General features: G+C 41.5%; 1 protein-coding gene across 2 annotated transcripts in view; it reads right to left on the reverse strand.

Annotated features, from left to right (window-relative positions):
• Positions 1–22,983, reverse strand: part of zswim8 (zinc finger, SWIM-type containing 8) — an 81,555-nt gene extending 58,572 nt beyond the window's left edge. For both annotated transcript variants that reach the window (XM_084561089.1, XM_084561090.1), the window contains exons 1-2: positions 21,317–22,983; positions 9,471–9,624 (exon numbers count right to left, since the gene is read on the reverse strand). In XM_084561089.1, the coding sequence (XP_084417215.1) occupies positions 9,471–9,624; positions 21,317–21,494 (332 nt within the window). In that variant the 5' untranslated portion in view covers positions 21,495–22,983. The remainder of the gene's footprint in view (positions 1–9,470; positions 9,625–21,316) is intronic.
• Positions 22,984–23,456: the final 473 nt, after the last annotated feature.

A 23,456-nucleotide genomic window follows, 5' to 3' on the forward strand; every position in this document is an offset into this window, starting at 1 on the left:
GAAGGAGTATTATCCTGTGGGGATGCTTTAGTGCATCTGGAACTGGGTATCTGGTCAAGGTGGAAGGAATCATGAAGAAAGAAGGATATGTGAAGATTTTTAAAGAAAATGTCAAGCAGTCAGCAGCAAAACTGGGTCTGGGTCATCGCTTTGTCTTCCAACACGACAACGACCCAAAACACACGTCACTCCTGGTGAAGAACTACCTCCAGAAGACCAAAGTGAATGTTATTGAATGGCCTGCACAAAGCCCTGACTTGAATCCTGTAGAAAAAACGGGGATGAACTAAAGACCAAGGTCCATGCCAGATGGCCATCAAATCTGGAAGAGCTTCAGAGATTTGCCAAAGAAGAATGGGCTAGTATTCCTCAGGAGACGTGTCAGGGACTTGTTTAAAACTACAACAAACAACTACAGGCTGTTATCCAGCAAAAAGGATACACAATTGACAATTAACATCAGGGGGGCTAATAATTTTGACCCTGGTAATTTTTGTTTTTTGTGAAATAATTTCATTTCTGTGTGGAAATTAAAATAATGTAAGCATCCAAAATAAAAGGAGGATGTTTGAAAGACGTGTGTTAAAAAAATCTTTGCTCTGTTTAACAGCACTTGGGAAATATTTTCAAAAGAATCAAATTTCCATAGGGGGGCTAATAATTTCGGCCTCAACTGTAGAATTATGTATAGTAAACAAAACAAGTGTGAAATAACTATGATTCTTCAAAATAGCCACCCTTTGCTTTGATTACTGCTTTGCACACTCTTGGCATTCTCTCGATGAGCTTCATGAGGTAGTCACCTAAAATGGTTTTCCAACAATCTTAAGGAGTTCCTAGAAATGCTGAGCACTTGTTGGCCTTCCCTTTTGCCTTCACTCTGCGGTTCATCTCATCCCAAACCATCTCGATTGGGTTTAGGTCAGGTGACTGTGGAGGCCAGGTAATCTGGCACAGCACTCTCCTTCTTGGTCGAATATCCCTTACACAGAATGGAGGTGTGTTTGGGGTCATTGTCCTGTTGAAAAATAAATGGTGGTCCAACTAAACACAAACTGAATGGTTACTGTGGTAGCCATGCTGGTTCAGTGTGCCTTCAATTTTGAATAAATCCTCATCAGTGTCGCCAGCAAAGCACCCCCACACCATTACGCCTCCTCCTCCATGCTTCACAGTTGGAACCATGCATGTAGAGACCATCCGTTCACCTTTTCTGCATCACACAAAGACACAGCGGTTGGAACCAAAGATCTCAAATTTGGACTCTTCAGACCAAAAATGGATCCAGGTGCGCACATCCAAATAAAATAGTTCAGGTGCTAGACAAAAAGGATATATATTGAATAAATGTGGTCTGCACACTGTGTATGCTCCAAGTGCAATTTATTTATTTTAAACAGGCAACGTTTCGATCCTATGGGATCTTCATCAGACAATGAGGGAAATAGTTGGGATGACTTATATCACGTGACCCTAGGGTGACCAGATGTCCCGCTTTGTGCGGGACAGTCCCGCATTTTCATTACTTTTCACACGTCCCGCAAATTGAGACGTTGTCCCGCATTGTTATTGACAGTCAGACTCTAGTTTTTTTAAATGCGTGTTTTATAATCTGGCATTTATCAAATAGCTGTTTGGAGAAAGCAGTGAGGGCTGTCATCAGGGGTCGTACAAAGGCAACATCCATAGTTACAGATGTGCTTGCACCTGCCTCTGTGGAGAGTTGTTTGAGAGAATTAAAAACGCCAGTGGTTCAAGAGCTCCCAAGTGATAAAAAAGTCCACACGCCATTTTTTTCAGTGGCTTCAGATGCATCTAATCATGGCACTACAAAACTCTTTCCCCTGTCTTTGAGATATTGGACACCAGTGCTGGGTTTGAAAAGCATTTTATGAGGACTTTTATGAGGATAGCCATGAGTCAGCTGCTACCATACACCGCCAGATTACAAGCAAGTTAGAGGATAATGGCCTACAACTGGACATGATTTCAGCTTATACTGCTGATAATGCTAGTGTAAACTACGGGAAAAACAATTCTGTTTTCCAGAAGCTAAAGGCAGACAACAGTGGCATCATCAAGGCAAACTGTATGGCCCACATAGTACACAACTGTGCAAAGCATGCTGGAGACATGCTGAACATTGACATTGACTCTGTAGTGAACAAAATATTCAGTCACTTTTCAGTGTCTGCACAGCGCACAGAGGAATTGAAAGCAGTGTTTGCCTTTGTGGAGGAAGATTATCATGTTGTACGGAGACATGTACCCACAAGATGGTTGAGTCTGTGGCCTGCCGTCCAGAGGCTGCATGACAGCTGGGCAGCTATCAAGAGCTACTTCTTGTCACTGGGAGAAAGTAAGTGCCCAAAAGCACTGTGGCAGCTGTTGAAAACAGATCAGGATGGTGAGGGGCAACCCCTTGAGCTACAGGCCTACCTGGCTTTCCTCAATAACATACTGAAGATCTTCCATGATGTTGTGCTTCTGTTGGAGGGACAGGATGGGACCATCTGCGAGCTATATGACATAATGCTCACTCTCAAGACAAAGCTCCAACAGCGACAAATTGATTCCTTCTTTGGAATGGAGACCAGTGCTATTGTCCAGCAGTTTCCTGACCAAAAGGCAGCAACAATCAAACATGATTTTTCCAACTTCTACAAGACTGCACTCAACTACCTGGAAAAATGGTATGACTTCACAGACAACAACTAAAAGAAGAATGTTGCATGCTTGGCGCTGAAGAGCAGCTTCACATTCTCCCAGCTCAGTGATGCCGTGGAGGCCCTACAGATAGGGGGGAAACTGGACATGGATGAACTGTATGAGGAGTACTGTGTGACTCTGCCACGCCAGCAGGAAATTGTGGAGAGAAGAGCTCCTGTTGTGGAGAAGTGGTCGATCTTGCTTAAAAGCACAAAGACACCAAATCTGACTGCTGTTGCATCCTTTCTCTTCAGCATCCCCATAACCAATGCTTCTGTAGAGAGAGTGTTTTCCCTCATGACTGCAGCCTGGACTGATCAGAGGAACCGTTGCTCTGTGGAGCTTATCAAGAGTGAAATTCAAGTCAAGACCAACTTTGAATACAGTTGCAAGGAATTCTACAGCTATGCACTTAAGCAGAAGGCCTTATTAGAAGCTACACGCTCAAGCAAAAAGTATAAAGCCAAGAACATCTAAGGTAAGATCATTGTCTAAGATATAGATTAGCATATTGTGAGCACGGAGCCAGTGTGGTGCTAGATTTTAAGACAGTGCTCTATTCTTGTGTTTCACCGGCAGGTGCTTTCTGTGGTGCTGAAAGTGCATTGTCCGTGTGGGTCCGGCCTGCCTGAAATTGTTGCTGTGATGGAGAGAACTGAATCAGCCAGGTGCTGTCCTTGGTGCTGGAAGAGCATTGATTGTGTTACTATGATGGACAAAACTGAAAAAATATTATTTTATTTAATATAAGTTTTTGTTTCTCCTGACCAGTTTTGATTTGTATTTCTGGTTTTATTTATTTTATTTATTATTTTGTAGTGACTTTAGTTGACATTGCCCGGTAAATGCATATCATTTCCAAATGCATTTCTTTTGTGTAGTTAATCTATGTGATTCTAAGCTGAGTGAGTTTTGTTTTGTTTTGATAAACAGGCTATGTCCTCCATGTAGCCTAATCCAGTGCATGTTCTACTTGAATATGTGGTTCAGTATATTGTTCTACTCGAGCAAACACTTTAATGTGGTGTTTGGAGTTGTGCTGGGGTTATGTTGTTGCTCTCTGTTGTTGGAGAAAAGGCACATTAAACAACAATACTTGAAAGAACAATTGTAGCCTTGACTGTCTGTTCGGTTTGATTGTACACAGTCAGATGTGTTAACTTGAGAGGCACGGTGAAATAGTATGACAGCTCCATGCTTACTATGTTTTCTCACATGAGAGAACTTGGGGAAGTTACATTTAAAAAAAAAATGTATATATATATATATTTGTTAAGTTTTTATTTGCAGGCCATCCCACATTGTCCCACATTGTCCCACACAAACGTAGTCTTTGTCCCACATCTGGTGAATTGGGATCTGGTCACCCTACGTGACCCCCCACAGGGCACCTGTCTAGAAAAAAGAGTGCACCACGTGAGGTGACAATTGGCATTCTTTTTAAACTGGTGGGATGGTAACTTCTCCTATGTAAAACAGTGTTTGAACTGTCTGTTTTTCAAGCATATCTTAATGATAAAAGTGAGCACCTCAGGTTCACTGGAGATTTTAACCACAGTGAAATCAGTTTCCTAGATCTTTTGATCTCCAAAGATGGTGATACTTTAAAAACCGATTTGTACAAAAAAACTACTGATAAAAACACTATTTTACATGGGAGAAGTTACCATCCCACCAGTTTAAAAAGAAGCTTACCGATCAGTCAATTTAACAGAATACCAAGAATATGCTTTACGCAATGCCCAAATGGTTCAGCGCTTCAGAGAAAGGGACTACGCAGAGCCTTGGATCCAATCGGCCTTAGGCCATTTTAAAGATATGGATCAAGAGGAATGTCTGGGAAGAAAAAAACAGGCCAAAACTGACAATAGATTAATATGTGTTTCGCAATATTCTCCACTAAGTAGAGAATATGAAAATATTTTACGAAAACACTGGCCCATCTTAAGTTCCGATCCTACTCTGAAGGATGCGTCATTTGGAAAGCCTCCTCGTTTTGCCTATAAGCGCTCACCCAGTATCTCCAATATGATCGTCAGAGCAGACCAACCACTCGATAAGCCCCCGCAGTTTTTCCCACCACCTCCCGATGGAAATTACAGGTGCGCACAGTGTGCGCAGTGTAATTTCACTCATAAGTGTAAAACATACTGCCATCCACACACAGGGAAGACACTAAAAATAAAAGGGGTCATATCATGCAACACTAAGAACGAGATCTACATGATAAAGTGCCCTTGCGGCCTTGCTTATATAGGTAAGACTACACGCTGCATTAAAACACGGATCTCAGAACATAGAAGCAGCATAAGATCAAATGACCAAAAGAACCCAGTGGCTGTTCATTTTAATGCCTTTAAACATAATTTGTCTACCTTGAGATACATTGGTATTGAACATGTTTCCACCCCCAGACGTGGAGGAGACATTGACAATCTTCTCCTTAGGAGGGAGGCATTTTATATATATATGCTAAATACACTGTCTCCTAAGGGCTTCAATATGGAGTCTGACCTTAGGCCTTTTCTTTGATTGCTCACTCTCTACATTCAAAAGTTTATATATGAATTTGCTTGTAATGTACTTGTGTATATATGTATATATCAATGTGTACTATCAAAAATTTCTTTTGATTGTCTTTTTAATTGTCTGCCAATTGTGATACACACCTAATTTTGTTCATTCTTGTGGTTTAATGCATGTAAGCCAGTGCCTTTGAGCACATGCTATGCCAACTGTCACCTCACGTGGTGCACTCTTTTTTCTAGACAGGTGCCCTGTGGGGGGGGTCACGTGATATAAGTCATCCCAACTATTTCCCTCATTGTCTGATGAAGATCCCATAGGATCGAAACGTTGCCTGTTTAAAATAAATAAATTGCACTTGGAGCATACACAGTGTGCAGACCACATTTTTTTCAACACGACTCTTCAGACCAAAGCACATATTTCCACTGGTCGAATGTCCATTCCTTGTGTTTCTTGGCCCAAACAAATCTCATCTGCTTGTTGCTTTTCCTTAGTAGTGGTTTTCTAGCAGCTACTTGACCATAAAGTCCTGAACGGTTGATGTAGAGATGTGTCTGCTACTAGAGCTCTGTGTGGCATTGATCTGGGCTCTAATTAACTGTGATTCCTGAGGATGGTGACTTGGATGAACTTATCCTAAGTTGCAGAGGTGACTCTTGGTCTTCCTTTCCTGGGGCTGTCCTCGTGAGAGCCAGTTTCGTCGTAGCACTTGATGGTTTTTGCAACTGCACTTGGGGACAAATTCCAGGTTTTTGCAGTTTTCCGGACTGACTTACCTTCAGTTCTTAAAGTAATGATGGACTGTCGTTTCTCTTTACTTAGCTGATTGGTTCTTTCCATAATATGAATCAAATATGGCTGTCAGCTGTGTACCAATCTGACTTCTGCACAACACAACTGATGGTCCCAACCCCATTAAGAAGACAAGAAATTCCACAAATGAACCCTGACAAGGCACAACTGTGAAGTGTAAACCATCCTATATAGTCAGGTGACTACATCATGAAGCTCACTGAGAGAAGTCCAAGGGTTTGCAGCGATGTCATCAAAGCAAAGGGTTGCTACTTTGAGGACTCTAAAATATGAATCATATTTGGAGTTATTTCACACTTTTTTGTTTACTACATGTGTTCATTTATAGTTTTGATGTCTTCAGTGATAATCTTCAATGTAAATACTCATGAAAATAATAAAGATAAACCATTAAATGAGAGGGTGTGTCCAAACTTTTGACTGGTAGTGTATATGGTGAAAGTCGAGTCGACGGTGACAAGTCGATGACGTCAAACATAAAAACATAGTAGAAAGTAATGCTTTGTAACAATGAAAACTATGTTCTTGACCTGAATACATAGCGTCTCACACAGAGGAAGCTAGGAAAGGCTTTTCTGCAAGGTAAATGAAGCTTGAACAAGAGCTACTGTTGGCCGTAGGCCATGTCAACACCATAAGCACCGTCAGTCTGACACTTCTAATGCAACTCTCGCTCAACAAAAACCCCCCCAAAAAAACGCACTCTACAACCACAGCAACAATGTCAACTAATAGAACACAACAGAACTGAACATAAACACATGAGCTTATCAATACTGTGTAGGGCTGAACGATTAATTGCATTTGCGATAAAATCACGATTTGATAAAACACGATTATCTAACCGCAACCTGCGCGATTACAAGGTGGTCACGTGATGCGAGCGACGCGGATACTAAGCTTCTGACCTGGACGATGTCTCTGAAAAATACATAAAAAATCTGTAGGTCAATCTACAGACCCCGGATGATGTTAACACGTAACTCTGGACTCAACGAGGAATAGCACTAGCATATCATAACAAAGTATTGGCGGAATGAACGAGTTTCGCTGCAGATAATGTTATTTAGAGGCTGCGATTCGATGCCCTGACCACTCCCGCTATATGGATATACGCTGATCTAATTATCTCCTGAACAAGTGCAACTGAAACAAAAGTGATACTGGTGAGTAAACGATGGTATTTTATGCTAGAAATAAGGTCAAAGTTGTAAACAACAGTAGTTTCCCTTTAAATGCACAGTGGCAAAGCCACAGATGTTTCTGTAATGAGCAGTTAAATAAAAATGTCATTTATTTCATAAATACATCTTTTAATTTTATTTCTAACAAATAGGCCCAGCCTATGGGAAAGAACATTTATACTAAATGTATCTAATATTGTGTTGTTCATATTTAAATCATTCATTATGTTTTGTTGGAGAAAAAAAGGATAAAATAAAAAAATAAATAAAAAATCGCATATTAAATCGCAATCGCAATATTGGGGGAAGAAAACTGCAATTAGATTATTTTCCCAAATCGTTCAGCCCTAATACTGTGTGCTGCAGATATATATTGTCTATACATCGGCACGTCAATATAATTTTCTAGTAATTCACAGCATGTTGTGACATAGGATAGTGTAGCCGGAATAAAAAAACGAGGTAGTACAGAGAGACAGACAACCATTCGCACTCACATGCACGCCTATGTGCCAATTTAGAATCACCAATTAACCTAAAGAGCATGTCTGAAGCCAGAGAACCAGGAGAGAACCCACGCAGACACAGGGAGAATATGCAAACTTCACAAAGAAAGGCCCCAGGCGGCCTGGATTCAAACCTGGAACCTTCTTGCTGTGAGGCATCAGTGCTAACCACCACGCCACTGTGCCGCCCATAACAGAACTTCTCCTAATTAATTTTATTTAAAGGTAATGATGACCTATTTAAATGCAACATCTATGAATGAAAAAACCCATTTCCCATTTACAAACTTAAGTTTTACTTAATTATTTATTCAACAAAAGTTAAAATTTATTGAGTGTCATTCCGAAATATATATATATTTTTTTATATCCTGTCATTAAGAAGCATACATTGAGTAAGATATAACTTGAACGACTATTGCTAACTAAGTAAACTAATCACGAAGACCCCAGCCAATAGGCAGGTTAAAAAACAGAACCTTCACCACCCACTTAGAGTGCAAAGTTGATTAAAATTCACGTCATTTAGTTTAATAGGTCTATATGTGCAGAAACAATCTGCTTCCAAATTGTAAATGTTTTGGAAAGCAACGCCGACATGCTCGCAATTACCATCAGCTCTTGAGTCTCTCTTGAGTTCTTGTCTCACAAACAACTGATAAGGGCACAGTGACAAGTCCCAGCCTCTGACCACCAATTACCATCAGAATAAATTATTTGTCCAAATATTCAGCCTCTCTTTGCCTTTTTGTGTTTCTTCTGCTTAGCTCAAAGTCATATGAAATGTGTCCATGTCACCTGTAGCGCCCTCTGTTGGCTTGAAAGGAGTCATCCACAGATTATTATTATCAAATTTCAAGCAGTTTACTGTGGTGGTTTGTGAGATATAAACATGTAGTCGTTGTAGCGCCCCCTACACCCCGAATTTCACGAAACTTGCCATGATTGTACGCAAGTTGCTTTTGTAGCGCCCCCTACAGACCAAAGGTCACAAAAGTTGGGGTGCTTGTACAGAATCATATTATTATCAATGATGTGAAGTTTGGGTATATACTTCACAAAATATGAGCTTTGGAGTTATACTGCACCTTGCCATAAAAATGAATTAGCCATTAACTTTGTAATCAATAACGCTGCTAAAGTTCTTTTAAGAACTTTTGAAAACTTTGGTGAGAATTGGATGAACGGGCTAGGAGGAGTTGAATTTGCTTTCAAGTGCAATTTTTTCAAAATGGTGGAAAAAGGTGGAAATGGGTGTGGCCTAGTCCATTAGAACCAGGGCTATCTAAGGAATCAGAGGGAGAAAGAACTTTGTTTCTAGGGCACACAGTTCTCGAGATATGAGCCAAAACGTAAATTGGCTTATTATAGCGACACCTAGGTGTAGGCATGTGTACTAACACCTTGGCAAAGTGGAATGCCAGGACCTTCGCCCTTGCAGCTGGTCCTGGACAGACACCTTTAGCTTGGCAGAAGGAGATTAATCATTAAGGCAAAGAAGAAGAAGAAAAATCGCATCAAAATCAATAGGGATCCTGCTACTTCGTGGCATGGACCCCTAATAATAATCGCAGACTTGAGGCAGTTGAGGTAACTGTGACATTCCCTTATCAATTTCAAATTCTCTTAAGAGACAAATTATATGTATTTTATCAGTTTAAAGCAGATATCATGAGTAGCGCATCAAATTGTACCGTCATCGACCCATGCCTACTTAGCACATTCTTACCTGATGTCCTCCTCATTCTCAGGGAAGCTCCAATAAGCAATGCGGAGCTGAAGCTGTTCCGGCACAGGGGGGTAGACCTTTTCTACCACCTCAAATGGGATGTGGAATGCTACCTGCTTCGCTGACAGCTCTACCAGTGGAATCACTTGACCATCTGAGGAAAACCACAGGAGAGAAGAAGATTATCTAAGTTGGACAGGAGAAGGTATGTTCCTTCACTCTACTGTCATATTATTGAGAGTTGCAAGTTGACTTAGACCGATCAGGCAAAAAATTATGACCACTGACAGGAGAAGTAAATAACATTGAGCATCTTGTGACAATGCAATGTTCTACTTGGAAACTTTGGGACCTGACATTCATGTGGATTTTACTTTGACCTGTAGGATTCAAAGTGTCCATTACCTATTGACCGTATTGCACCAAACTTGGTGGGCTTGTAAAGAGTCATCCACAGATCATTATCATCAAACTTCAAGCAGTTTACTGTGGTGGTTTATGAGATATAAACATGTAGTCGTTGTAGTGCCCCCTAAAGCCCGAATTTCACGAAACTTGCCATGATTGTACGCAAGCATATTATTATGACAGTTGCTAAATTTCAGGAGTGGGTGAATACTTCAAAAGTTATAGGCCTTAAAGTCATGTTAAATGTTTGCATGTCACGTGTAGCACCCCCTGTTGACATAATGTCACGCAACTTGATGGGAATCTACACAATATGTTACAGATTGTGTATGCCAAATTTAATGAAGTTAGCTATTGCAGTTTTTGAGATATTGAAATGTAGTTTGTGTAGCGCCCCCTAGACACCAAGAGTCACAAAAGTTGGGGTGCTTGTACAGAATCATATTATTATCAATGATATGAAGTTTGATTAAGTTTGGGTATATACTTCACAAAATATTAGCGTCATCCAGTGGCGGTTCTACATTGAATTACGCCCCGGGCGAGACCATCTCCGAGCGCTAACAAACGTATACCAACAATTAACATTAGCCCTTCATTCATGTCATGGATACTGTAATCACACAGAGAACATAGCATACCTTTATCTTTTCTTTTTTTTCCTAAATTGGTCACCTGATGGCTTTGACCTTTTTCTGTCCATCTCTGCGTTTATTTGACACTCGACAATCAACAGATTTCCATCCCCCAACGCTGTCACTCACGACCAAAAGTCAAGACTCAACCAATTCACCTTGGTGACCACATAATCGTTTTCTATTACCTATTTTTATTTGGCCATTTCACACAATTCATAAATACAAAAACGTGCAGAACTTATAGGCCTGTATTTATAATATTATGAATGAAATGTGCGTTATATGGAAGAAAGTCAAGGTGTGACTGACATTAGCCATTTTATACAGTGGACCCCCACCGTCCGTTCAATTTGGGAGAGACCCAGAGGTGAACTGTCCCCCGCGCCCCCCTCCCCTTTCCCTTTCTCACAAGCAGGGGGTGACTGCAGCTGCAGGGGGCGACAATTTTCCAATTCCCTACACAGATATGACAGATAATAGAAAACCATGTAGCGGCGCAGATTTTTTATTTTTATTAATTTTTTTCCAAGTGCTCATGCCGCCCCCCTTGTGTCATGGAAAAATGTCGCCCCGGGCGGCTGCCCGGTTCGCCCGTGCCTAAAACCGCTACTGGCGTCATCAGAGCATCAGAGCTAGGCTAACCGCGACTCCGCATAAACCAGTGGTTCCGAGCATTTTTCTCGCCAATGTCCGCTCCCTTGTTAACAAGATGGACGAGTTTAAACTACGGGACAATAACAACCGGATAGACAGCTGCATCATGGTAATAACGGAGACCTGGCTGCATGAGAACATCCCGGACCTAGATGTGGAGCTAGCAGGCCGTACAATTCTTACTGTTAAAATGCAGACCCTTTTATCTGCCCAGGGAAATTACTCAAGTGTTTGTAGCTGCTGTGTATATCCACCCGCGTGCTAATGCTAACATAGCTATGAGCAGGCTGCACGACAGCATCAGCAAGCAGCAGAACAAACACCCAGAGGGCTTCTTCATTGTGGCTGGAGACTTTAATCACACCAATTTAAAGACTGTGACCCCAGATTCTACAAGAATGTGGACATTAAAACAAGGAAGAGAAGAACACTAGACCAGGTCTATACTAACATTTCGGGAGCCTACAAAGCCCGCCCCTCCCCTCACCTCGCACACTCAGACCATGTTTCCCTGTTCCTGATACCAGCTTACAAGCCCCTCATTTGCAGGTCTAAGCCACAGTACAAGCCAGTGCAGTGCTGGACTGAGGAGGCCACATCATCCTTGCAGGACTGTTTTGAGGACACCATATGGGAGCTCTTTGAGGACCCAGACATTGAACTCCACACATCCCCTGTACTCTGATACATCACTTTCTGCATGGACAATGTAACAACAAGGAAACAGGTGAAAATATTCCCCAACCAAAACCCCTGGTTTAACACTAACATCAGAGCACTACTCCAGGCCAGGGATGCAGCACTGAGGTCAAAAGACATCGAGGCCTACAGGAAGGCCAGAGCAGACCTGAACAGAGGCACCAAGGCTGCTAAAACAAGGTACAGAAAGCAGATAGAGGACAACTTCAAGGAAAACAACCCCTGCTCCATGTGGAAAGGCATCCAGCACATTACGGACTACAAACAATGCTACAGCACCTCCTCCCCTACCGACACTTCTCTCCCAGACCAGCTTAACACCTTTTTCTCATGCTTTGAAGAGGACAGCAGACAGGCAGAGGACACACAGCTGACACCATCAGAGCACGACCAGCCCCCCACCATCCAACAGCATCAGGTACTGCAAGTCCTGCGCAGCATTGACATCAGCAAAGCACCAGGACCGGATGGAGTACCAGGGAAGGGGCTGAAACCATGTGCCCATCAGCTTGCTGCAGTATTCACTAACATCTTTAACCGTTCGCTGCAGCAAGCTACAGTCCCCACCTGCCTGAAAACTGCCACCATAATCCCCGTGCCCAAATCCTCTGCCATCACAGGGTTAAATGATTACCGGCCTGTGGCCCTGACACCAGTGATCATGAAATGCATGGAGAGACTGGTGTTACAGCATGTCAAGGCCCACATCCCACCCATTTTTGACCAACACCAGTTTGCCTACAGGTCCAACAGATCCACAGACGACGCTATCTCCATCGCCCTTCACACCGCTCTCAGCCATATTGAAAGCCCCCAAACATACATCAGGATGCTATTTGTTGACTTCAGCTCGGCATTTAACTCCATCAGCCCCAGCCGACTCATCAACAAACTGCACCAGCTGCAACTTGGAACGTCCCTCTGTCTGTGGATCAAGGACTTCCTGACTAACAGACCCCAGCATGTCAGGATAAGCACCTCCACATCCTCCACTATCGTCCTTAATACTGGTGTTCAATTCAATTCAATTCAATTTTATTTATATAGCGTCAATAACAATACAAATCGTCTCAAGACGCTTTACAAAAACCCGGCCTGAAACCCCCAGAGCAAGCCTGAAGGCAACGGTGGCAAGGAAAAACTCCCTTTTAACAGGAAGAAACCTCGAGCAGTTCCTCAGGGCTGTGTTCCGAGTCCAGTCTTGTACACACTGTACACCCATGACTGCGTCGCCACCCATAGCTCCAACACCCTCATCAAATTTGCAGACGATACAACCGTTGTGGGGCTGATCAACAACGATGATGAGGCACCATACAGAGAGGAGGTTCAAGCACTGGCGCAGCGACAACCACCTCAACCTCAACACCAAGAAAACAAAAGAACTCATCATCGATTTCCGGAAGTCGAGAACCACACTGCACTCAGGCCTGAGCATCAATGGGGAAGAAGTTGAGCGGGCCACAAGCCACATTATCAAGTAGGCCCAGCAGCGTCTCTTTTTCCTGAGAATGCTGAGGAGAACTCCCTCCACCTCTGCTGAAAAACTTTTATCACTGCACAATAGAGAGTGTCCTGTGGTATGCCAGCTGCACTGCATCTGAGAAGAAACAACTGCAGCGGGTCATCAAGACTGCTCAGTGGATCATTGGCTCTCCACTTCCATGCCTAGAGGAGATCTACTCCAGCCTTCCCTCTGGTAGACTCAGGCCACGTCCACACGTACGAAAACGATCTTTTCCCTCTCCGTTTTCGAGGGCATCGTTTCAAGAAATATCCGCGTCCACACAGATCCGTTTCAGCACGACCGAAAACGCTACTTCATATTCCAGGCCTATAGGTGGCGCTGTTTCAGTTTCAGAAATTCAGCAAAAACGGAGAGGAAGAGGCGGAGCATGCGCACAAATCTTGAGTGCTGTTTACAAATCGCCTTTTTTGCTCAGCGTGGTGGCACAGGAGCATGATATTTTGCCCGAGTAACCCTAATAGGCTCAACATCGTCTCCAGCAGGAAAACTAGCATGTAGTCCGCCATTGTTGTTGATGTTGTTATGAGACGTCTTGCGGGAGGTGGAAGCCTGCTCGGGGGTGTGGCGATGACATCATCGTTTTCGCCGTTTTCGCCGTCCACACAGAAACGCAAGAGTTGCGTTTGCGAATTTCTCCACCCTGGGACCCGTTTTCAGAAAAGTGCGTTTTAGGGCTATGCGTTTACAGGATACGTGTGGACGAAAGGCCAAAACGATGCAAAACTTCTGCGTTTCTGCGTTTTTGCGTTTCCGTGTGGACGGCCCCTCAGAGTCATGCGAGCCCGCACAAACAGACTTAAACACAGCTTCGTATCCATGGCTGTGAAAAGACTGCTGCAGGACCATGATCCCCCAACCAACCCACCAACCCACCCACCCACACCCACACCCACACACACACCCACACACACACCCACACCCACACCCACACCCACACAACCTCCCACACCAGGAAACGGACCACTACGTTTTGCACTAGTGTAAATACAGACTATTTATATATAGTATTTTTACTGCACCTTAATATTTATTACTTGTATTACCTTTATTTCCCTTTCGCCTGTGACATGTAGCTGCTACAAGTGATGCTGCCAAACGGTAAAGCTTCTATTCTATTCTATATTCTGATTAAAAAAAAGACAAAAAACTTTTGACAAGCCAACACAAACCGCTAGGCAGAGTTAACTATAGTATTCCTGTGGGTTGTTTTGCCTCCAACTAAGCCTGCTTACTAAAAAATGTCATCATGTTTATTAACACAAAAGGGTTCTTTAGGGAAAATGTTTTGTGGACAGATGAGACCAAAGTACTCATGTCAGCTTATGGTTATGTCCTTGGGGGCCCATTTTGCAGCATCTTGGCCAGGTTGGCTTGCCATCATTGATGGTCCAATGACTCCCACATACGTGCCAGTGCCAGAAGGTCTGCCGTGTCTTCCAGCACAGTCTCAAGAGCATGGAGAAGATTCCAGGATATACTGGCAAAATGTTAACTCTGTTGTAAAAAATGTTTTGGGATATGAAATCCCAAATACTTGTCCAGTGATGTATCTTGGGAATATTGAGAAGGTTGCAACGAAAGAAGATCTGTACTTGACTAAAGTATTACTTGCGGTCACAAGAAACTGTCTCAGTGTGAATACTCCAAACCAGGAGCAGTGGTTGGAAATTGTCCAGGTAATCCTTGTTATGGAAAAATTGACGTACCTGTTGAGACTCAAAGAGAACGTATTTGAAAGAAACTGGGAAAAATGGAACATTTACATGAGACGTGACACCAGCTGAACGAACGCTAAATGGAACAGTGGACTGAACAGTAGTATCTCCAGACAGTATGTTAGTGTTATTATTGTTACTCTAACTTGTACCTTGTTTGCTGTATTGTTGTTTTTTGCCTATATACATGTGAAAACTCAATAAAAATTTAAGTGATAAAAAAAAAATGTCTTCTCAAAAAACTCTACAAGTCCAGTTGCCTTTTTTGAACCTTTTTTGGATTCTGAGAAAAGCCAGTTGAGTTTAATTAAGTAAATGAAGAGCTGAGGCTGTCACTGCCAATATCTACATGAATGTTTAAGTCACCTACTAGAATGATTTTATCTGTTCTACGCACTAAATCACATAATTCAGCATAATACATAATTCAGGTTTTTTTTTTTTTCCATCTTTCACTTGTGTGACTTTCATTACTGTGGATATTATGCATGGCTTATACTAGCGCATCAATTTGCTACAGCGTCGCCCTTGACCCTACGCAGGACCCATCGCCTTTGCAGAGTGCAGAGTGAAACTCAACGCAGTAGACCAGTTCTTGTCTAGTTTTTCGACAGTGGGACCCTGTAAGCACATTGACTACCGTGGTACTGTAAAAAAAAAAAAAAGTGAAATGAATGAAACTGTGTCTTATAACCCATCCCTAACCTGCTCTGAAATCTAAACACATTAGAAGCACCTGAAATGAATGGCACAAGTAAGGCCTTGTGTAGATTGATATTTTACTGATAGGACTTAATGGGGAACTACTGTTTTTTACAACCTGGACCTTATTTCTGGCATAAAATACTCTCATTTACTCACCCATCTAACTTTTGTGTCATTTGTAGTCCTTCGGGAGATGTTTTGATCCACATATATCCACATATAGTGGGAGTGACTGGGGTACCAAAACGCTGCCTCTAAATAACGCTTTATCTGTAAGTCAATCTACAGACCCTGGATGATTATAACAGATAACTTCGGACTCAACGCGGAATAGCACTAGCATATCTAACAAAATATTGATGAAATTAACGAGTTTCGCAACATATGATGCGTTATTTAGAGGCTGCGTTTCGGGTGCCCCAGTCACTCCCACTATATGGATAACAAATGACACAAAAGTTATATGGGTGAGTAAAGGATCGTATTTTATGCCAGAAATAAGGTCCAGGTTGTAAAAAAACAGTAGTTCCCCTTTATTTGGTGTGTGTTTGTTCAAAGTCCTAATTTCTCGTTTACAGGCAATAAACGCACTGTGTGCACCTCCCGTCCCCCTCTCACACGCCATTGTCATAACAATACAGCAGTCTTGTCTTTTTGGACCTGTATTCAGTGCAGACACGCACACAAACACGCATTAAAGGTCTCTCTCCCATTGGCTAATATTAATGTTCATAAATCCACCATCAGAAGAATACTGAACAGCCACGGTGTGCATGGCGGAGTGAAAAGACAAAGCCACTGCTCTCTGAAAAGAACACTCCTGCCCATCAACAGTTTGTTAAACATCACCTGGACATTTTTTGTGGACAAATGAGACCAAAGTAGAAAGCTTAGTTTAGATGAGAGGCTCATGTTTGGAAATGAAACATCACTTGATGGATTAATAGACCAAAGAATTTGGACTTGTACCAGCAAATTCTAAAAGAAAATGTCATGACATCTGTCCATCTGCCGAATCTTATGAGCTGTGTCATGCAGGAAGACAACAACCCCAAGCACACAAGTCGTTCTACATATGAATGCATAAAGAAAAACAAATTTAATTTTGTGGACTGGCCAAGTCCTAAGCTAAATCCGATAGAAATGTTGTGGAAAGACCTGAAGCAAGCAGTTCCTGTGAGGAAACCAACCAACATCTTAGAACGGAAGCAGTTCTGTACTGAGGAACGAGCGAAGATTCCCGCATTTAAAAAAAATAAATAAATAAAAAAAAATGCATTTAAACTTAAACAGGCTGTGACCATAGTCGTAAAAAGGCAAAATCTGTGAAAATATCTGGCTTTTATGACACTCGCAACAAGCATGCCTAAATTATTTTTTATTTTAGTCTTTTTTGACACTTTAGTTCTATTTTTACAGTATTTTAGGCTACTAGTGCAGTGCCCGTCGGAAGTATGTATTCCTATAGTGGGAGCTGAAGAAGATTTTTCAGTTGTGACCATTGTCGTGACCCATGTCTCCTCCCCACAAAGACATTAATTGTAGTGTTTTTACTTGTATATACACATAGTAACATACAAAATACAAATGTAGAATCAGAATCAGAAATACAGTAGCCTATGTACATTTACAAAAAAATAAATAGTGTTCAACAGAGTGACTGCTTGGGGAAAGAAGCTGTCTTTGTGTTGGCTGGTTTTGGTAAACATCTTCGTGCCCGTAGCGAGACACCTGCCCAGTTTCAAATCAATCGGGCCAACGGTTTGCGAGATATGCGTGCCACAGACAGACACACACACACACACACACACACACACAAACTCACCAAATAAGTTAAAAGAAATTCTTGATTTATAGATAGATGATAAAATCACTCATGTTTTGTCTGTCTTGCTGTTGCGATGAATAAACTGTAAAATAACGTTGAGTCTCCGTTGCCATGGTTACCATCTAGCGTTTGAGCCAGCGCAATAATTTAGAACTGTCATCAGTTAGACAAGGGAAAACCTATTTTACCGATATATTTTACATTTCTTATCCAAACAACGTCAAACTTAGCAATGCACATCTTCGTGCCCGTAGCGAGACACCTGCCCAGTTTCAAATCAACCGGGCCAACGGTTCGCGAGATATGCGTGCCACAGACAGACAGACAGACAGACAGACAGACACACAGACGCTTCTTGATTTATAGATAGACTAGTGCAGTGCCCGTCGGAAGTATGTATTCCTATAGTGGGAGCCTACAGGTGCTGTGTATGAGGATTAGTGGAAATATTAGAGCGGAGAAAACCTATTTTACCGATATATTTTACATTTCTTATCCAAACAACGTCAAACTTAGCAGTGCACATCTTCGTGCCCGAATAGTCGGTGCATCCCTATTAACTTCTCTTCAACTTACGGTGAAAGAGAACTATCAAGCACAAGGCACACAATAACTTTCAAAGCAATTTGCAACTTTGAAAGTTAATAATCTTGGTACTGGATTATGTGTAAAGCTCTACATGGTAGACTTGTCCATGATTGCAATAGATATGCAGAAGGTTAGATTGAGAAAACTGAGACTGTTATGTGAACACTGTGAGATTACATCTGTTGGGCTTAGTAAAGCCAAATAACAAAACGATTGGAGGGCTGCAACAATTTGACGACAACGTGACTACATTGATATACATAGAATATGTTGAACGGCTGCAATGTTTACTAAAAAGTCATCACCCAAACATTTCGTGAGAAAATTCTTTAAACCCAGACGCTTGAGAGATGTTTGTTGTAGTCAAAATATTTATCCTGCAGAGGGCAGCAACATGATCAGTAGCTCAAAACTGCTAAAACCCCTAAAAAATAGGGCTGAACGATTAATTGCATGTCCGATAATATCGCGATATGATATTTTCTAACCGCAGCGATTACAAGGTGGTCACGTGACGTGAGCGAAAGAGTGGAGAACTCGGCAGCATCAACATTCATGCTGCCCTTTAATCTGTTGCACAATGGCCTCTGGCTCGACGGAACAGTCAGAAACTGACACAGCTGAGACTTTAGTCTCGAAGAGGAACAGCACGTCGGTGGTGTGGAACTATTTTGGTTTCACAAAGAAGATGCTGCACAGCGCTAAAGCTGCTCACTTGTGCCTTAAATTGCCCCCCGGGAACAAATAAAGTTTTCTGAATCTGAATCTGAATTGTGCAGAGCATGCCGTGCTTCCGTTGCTACTTCACGGGGTAACATAATTTCATCATGTGTTGGAAAAAAAGAGGATAAAATAAAAAATAAATAAGAAATTGCATATTAAATCACAATTGCAATATTGGGGGGAAAAATAATTATTTTCCCAAATCGTTCAGCCCTACTAAAAAAGAAGACGAAGTGGTTGCATACACATTCAAATTCAAACCATTCCAACTGTAGTTTGGCTGCTGAATATTTGGACTATTAAAATTTATTTAGTAAGCAGTTTGTTTCTGCTCAAAAAACCTGTAAAGTGGGTGGAAGCGACTTAGCAGTGGTTTTAATCGACAAGAAGGTTGTGGGTTCCTGCTGGCTGGCCGGGAATTTTCTATTAGTTCACATGTGCTCCCTCTTTCTGCTGTGTTTCCTCTCACCAAGACCTGACTGTTAGGTTAATGTTAGCATGAAAGGTGACCCTCAACAGGATAACACAGATGCATTTCCAATTACAATAATGTAATCTAATTAATGACAGAATATAGTAAAAACCTATTTCCTAATTACACTCAATAAATACATTTTTTTTTGTAGAAAAGTATCATTTGGTAAAACTTCAAGTGAAATGTTTTTTATTCGTGGATATCATTTTCAAATATGTCATTGTTGTGTATGAACAGCATTTATTAGGAAATGTTCTGTTATATTTTAGTTGTTAACAAAGAAATTGGTTGCCTACTCAGAAAATAGTTGATACATTAATTGAAAAAATCAATAATCAACAAATTGAAAAAAAAAAAAAAAGAATCAACAAATTGATTGAAAAAAGTTTATTGCAGCCTGAGAGGAGCACAGCAAGCCCCTAGACTATGACCAGATACTTGCATTTTGCAATAATTTTGCAAATAAATTTTTGTGAGAATTTTTACGAATACCTGTATATGTGCAATCTGCAAATTTGAATTCTTTCTTCATGATGAAAAACAAGTCCACTAATCTAGGTAGAAAACCTATCTTGTAAACAGAATAGAAAATCTTTAAACTAAAGTTTTGATTGACGTTGAAAGCAACCAAACAGGTAGATTCCTTTCAAAACTTTAGAGTAAGGTTAAATTTGACTTTTGGAATATTTCAAGTTATGTTACACTGAACACTAAGTTTTTGGAAGTTTTAAAAGGTTAAAAAGATCACATTTTGATTACAGGTTGTGCTCATACTTTGTGGTAACTAATACTAAGGGCAATTTAGATTCAGCCTATAATGAGTGGATGAATAGAATTGTGTGGATATGTACTGTATGTTGTGTGAACCAAAAGTTTGTCAACACTGCACAGTTTAAGGATGACACACTAGTTAAAAACACAGCATCAGCTTGAAGAAGAAAGTATTATTTTCTTCTTTTTTTTTTTTTTTTTTTACTAGCCAGATACCACATGCTAGACTGTATGGATGCAGAATTTTTAAGCTGTGGTTCTTGTACTGTAATTACAGTAATGCTACTGCCCATATTCTTAGTAGTAAATTAATTAATTCATTCATTCATCTTCTGTACCCACTTATTCCTGTTAAGGATTGCGGGGGTCTGCTGCAGCCTATCCCAGCTGTCATCGGGTGAGAGGCGGGGTACACCCTGGACCCTCGGCAGTCTATCGCAGGGCTAACACAGAGACAGACAACCATTCACACACACACCTACGGCCAATTTAGAATCACCAATTAACCTAATGAGCATGTCTTTGGATGGTGGGAGGAAGCCGGAGTACCCGGAGAGAACCCACGCAGACACAGGGAGAACATGCAAACTCCACACAGAAAGGCCCAGTCGGCCCATGGATTCGAACCCGGGACCTTCTCGCTGTGAGACATCAGTGCTAACCACCTCTCCACTGTGCCGCCCCTTAGTAGTAAATTGCACATTATAATTTCTATAAATTAAGTCTGTTTATAACCAAAGCATTTGGCATTAATACAGTCAAAATGGGGCAAAATGTGACTTGTGTTGCAGGTCGATTTAAGGTGCCCTACCAATCGATTTTCTGCTTGCACTCATAAGAGCTCTTCACAGAGCTCCTAGCAAAAAAATGTTTTCCAGTCAAGAAAGGCATCCACCTGTAGCACATTTTCTGGACACTTGCATAACATCATAAGCTATAATGATTAAATGAGTCAGTGCAAGTAAGTCTTAGAGAAGTAGTCGATTGAAAACTTAAAAACTGCCAATCCATTTAAAGTCGAAAATACCAGTCCCACAGCTTTAAACTGGCATTGCAGTGTACACAGACTCGAAATGTGTGTAACTGTATATGTATGTGTGCGTCCTTCTCAAACCTTTAATCTTGACAGTAGGTGAGTTCGGTCCAGCAGACTGCTTCCTCCATCCCCTCCAGTTCTGACAGAGGCTCTCAGCCTCAGAGATGAAGGAGCACAGAGAGTCTTCCTCAAACCGGTCCGAGTCTTCGAAAGAGAACCTCTCCCCATCCTCCCACTCGGCGAACATTAGTTCCATTACATCCACTTTATGTATCCGGATGATTGGGTCCAGAGTTTAGATGACTGTGACTTGACGTCACAGATTTTCTTTGGTCTAAAAACTCAATGAGAAGCCCAACAAACAGTGTCCAAGAATCAAAGAGTATCAAGACTGGGGGATGGGAGGTCACTAGAAACCAAATCACAGCTGAGAAGCTTACTTCACTCTTTCTGCCTGGCCCTAAAACACAACTACATAATTCCAACTCTGAAAATTGGGTGGCGTGTTGAATAACCTCCAGGAAAATATACACACATATATTACCATTATCCAATCAAACTAAACTAGAAGATGAATTTAAAACACACTCCACTAAGTGGAAACTCCCTTTACTGTCTGATCCTGTGAACAGAAGACCCTTTCGTGTATTTGAGCATATATAACTGCTACAACTGGGGGAGCAAACAAGCCAAGCTCCCCAGATAAGCGATGGTTGTGTCGAACAACCCTAAGAGTAGAAAATACCCACTAACTGTGCAACTAAGAACACGAACACACAATAAAGAGTCCCACAAACGCGGTATGGGGTAACAATGCCAGTAATGCCAGTAATCTTCAAGAAGTCAAGAAGTCAAGAAGTCGTTTTTCTTCATCCCGTCGTCCTGCTGGACTGCACTAGATATCTAGATTAGCTATTGTAGCATTAAAGCAATCCAGGCGTTGCTCTCGCGACAAAATGTTTTAAACTAGTCGATGTCAAACAGACGATCCGGTAGTTTTGACAAATGTCTCCTTTGTCCCACGTTTAATGCGCCAGTTAACGATGGTAATACACTAGGCTGCTAAGAGAAATAACAATTAGCCGACGTTAGCTGAAATAGCCATTTTATAAATAACTGCAAACTAGGATAACTCAAACACACATCATCCGTTACAGACAATTATACGGACATAAAATGTTGTTTTCAATCTGACGACGGGCTTGTTCAGTTAGATTTCCCTGCGTTCTACTTAGGTTTGACTACCTTTCGTTAGCTGTTGCACTAGCACTAGAACGCTAACCCCCAATCGGCTAACTTCAGCTAGCTTGAACAGCTGTTCGTGTACATTTACTGGCGATGCGGTACACATTTCGCTCTATAAGGACAACATGCGTATTTGCGCTGCATATCTTCAGACCTTATGCATTTATCTACCATATATTTGCTTGGATATTTCGATGTTAATCCCCGCTCCAAGCTATGTTTACCGTCCTCAGAGTTAGATGATTCTCTGACATGAAAAGTTTCTATATCCTCAGTCAGATACGGTGAAGAAATTCAACTGAGTACTCCATATCTCTTGCTTCACGATTGACGACGTCGGTCTTGGTGTTTTATAGCTGTCTATGCCTCCAAATAAGGGGATCCACAGATAATTGTGCCCCTCTTGATCACGCTCTACCCAAGTGTCAGTCTGCCGGGGGAAGATGGCTCACCAACAGTGTTTCCTCCATCAGCTGATTACTGCTTCCGGCTACCACCTCTACAATGGCAGCAGTAAGGCGTAACTACAGCGTGCTGCCATGTAGCTCGCACTACATTCACCTAGTTGGACAGCCGAAGGAATTGGCAAATATGAATATTCAATAAAACCCTCAGTCCAACAGCCGTCATTTGCATCAACGTCAAAATAGCCACCCCTAATATTGTAATGATAAATCCCCAGAGAGAACTGGCATGAGGGTTAACGAGTTTATTATGTTAAAGACCGAGGATGCGTGTGTATCTGTCACAAAAAAATAAACAGAATGTTTCGATTATATTCATGTGACGTCTGAATGACATCTAATCCTCTTTATAGATAAAAAAAATATAAAAATAAATCCCATTAAAATGGAGAGCATAGTGAGAGAATTTAATTTCATTTTGGGCTGGTACGTAAATATCAAATCAACAATTCCATAACAACACTTGACTTCAAAACCGAACACTATGGACAGAAAGTCAACAGTTGTAA

The sequence above is a fragment of the Chelon labrosus genome, assembly GCF_963514085.1.
Source record: "Chelon labrosus genome assembly, chromosome: 15".
In the NCBI taxonomy this organism is placed as follows: domain Eukaryota; kingdom Metazoa; phylum Chordata; class Actinopteri; order Mugiliformes; family Mugilidae; genus Chelon; species Chelon labrosus.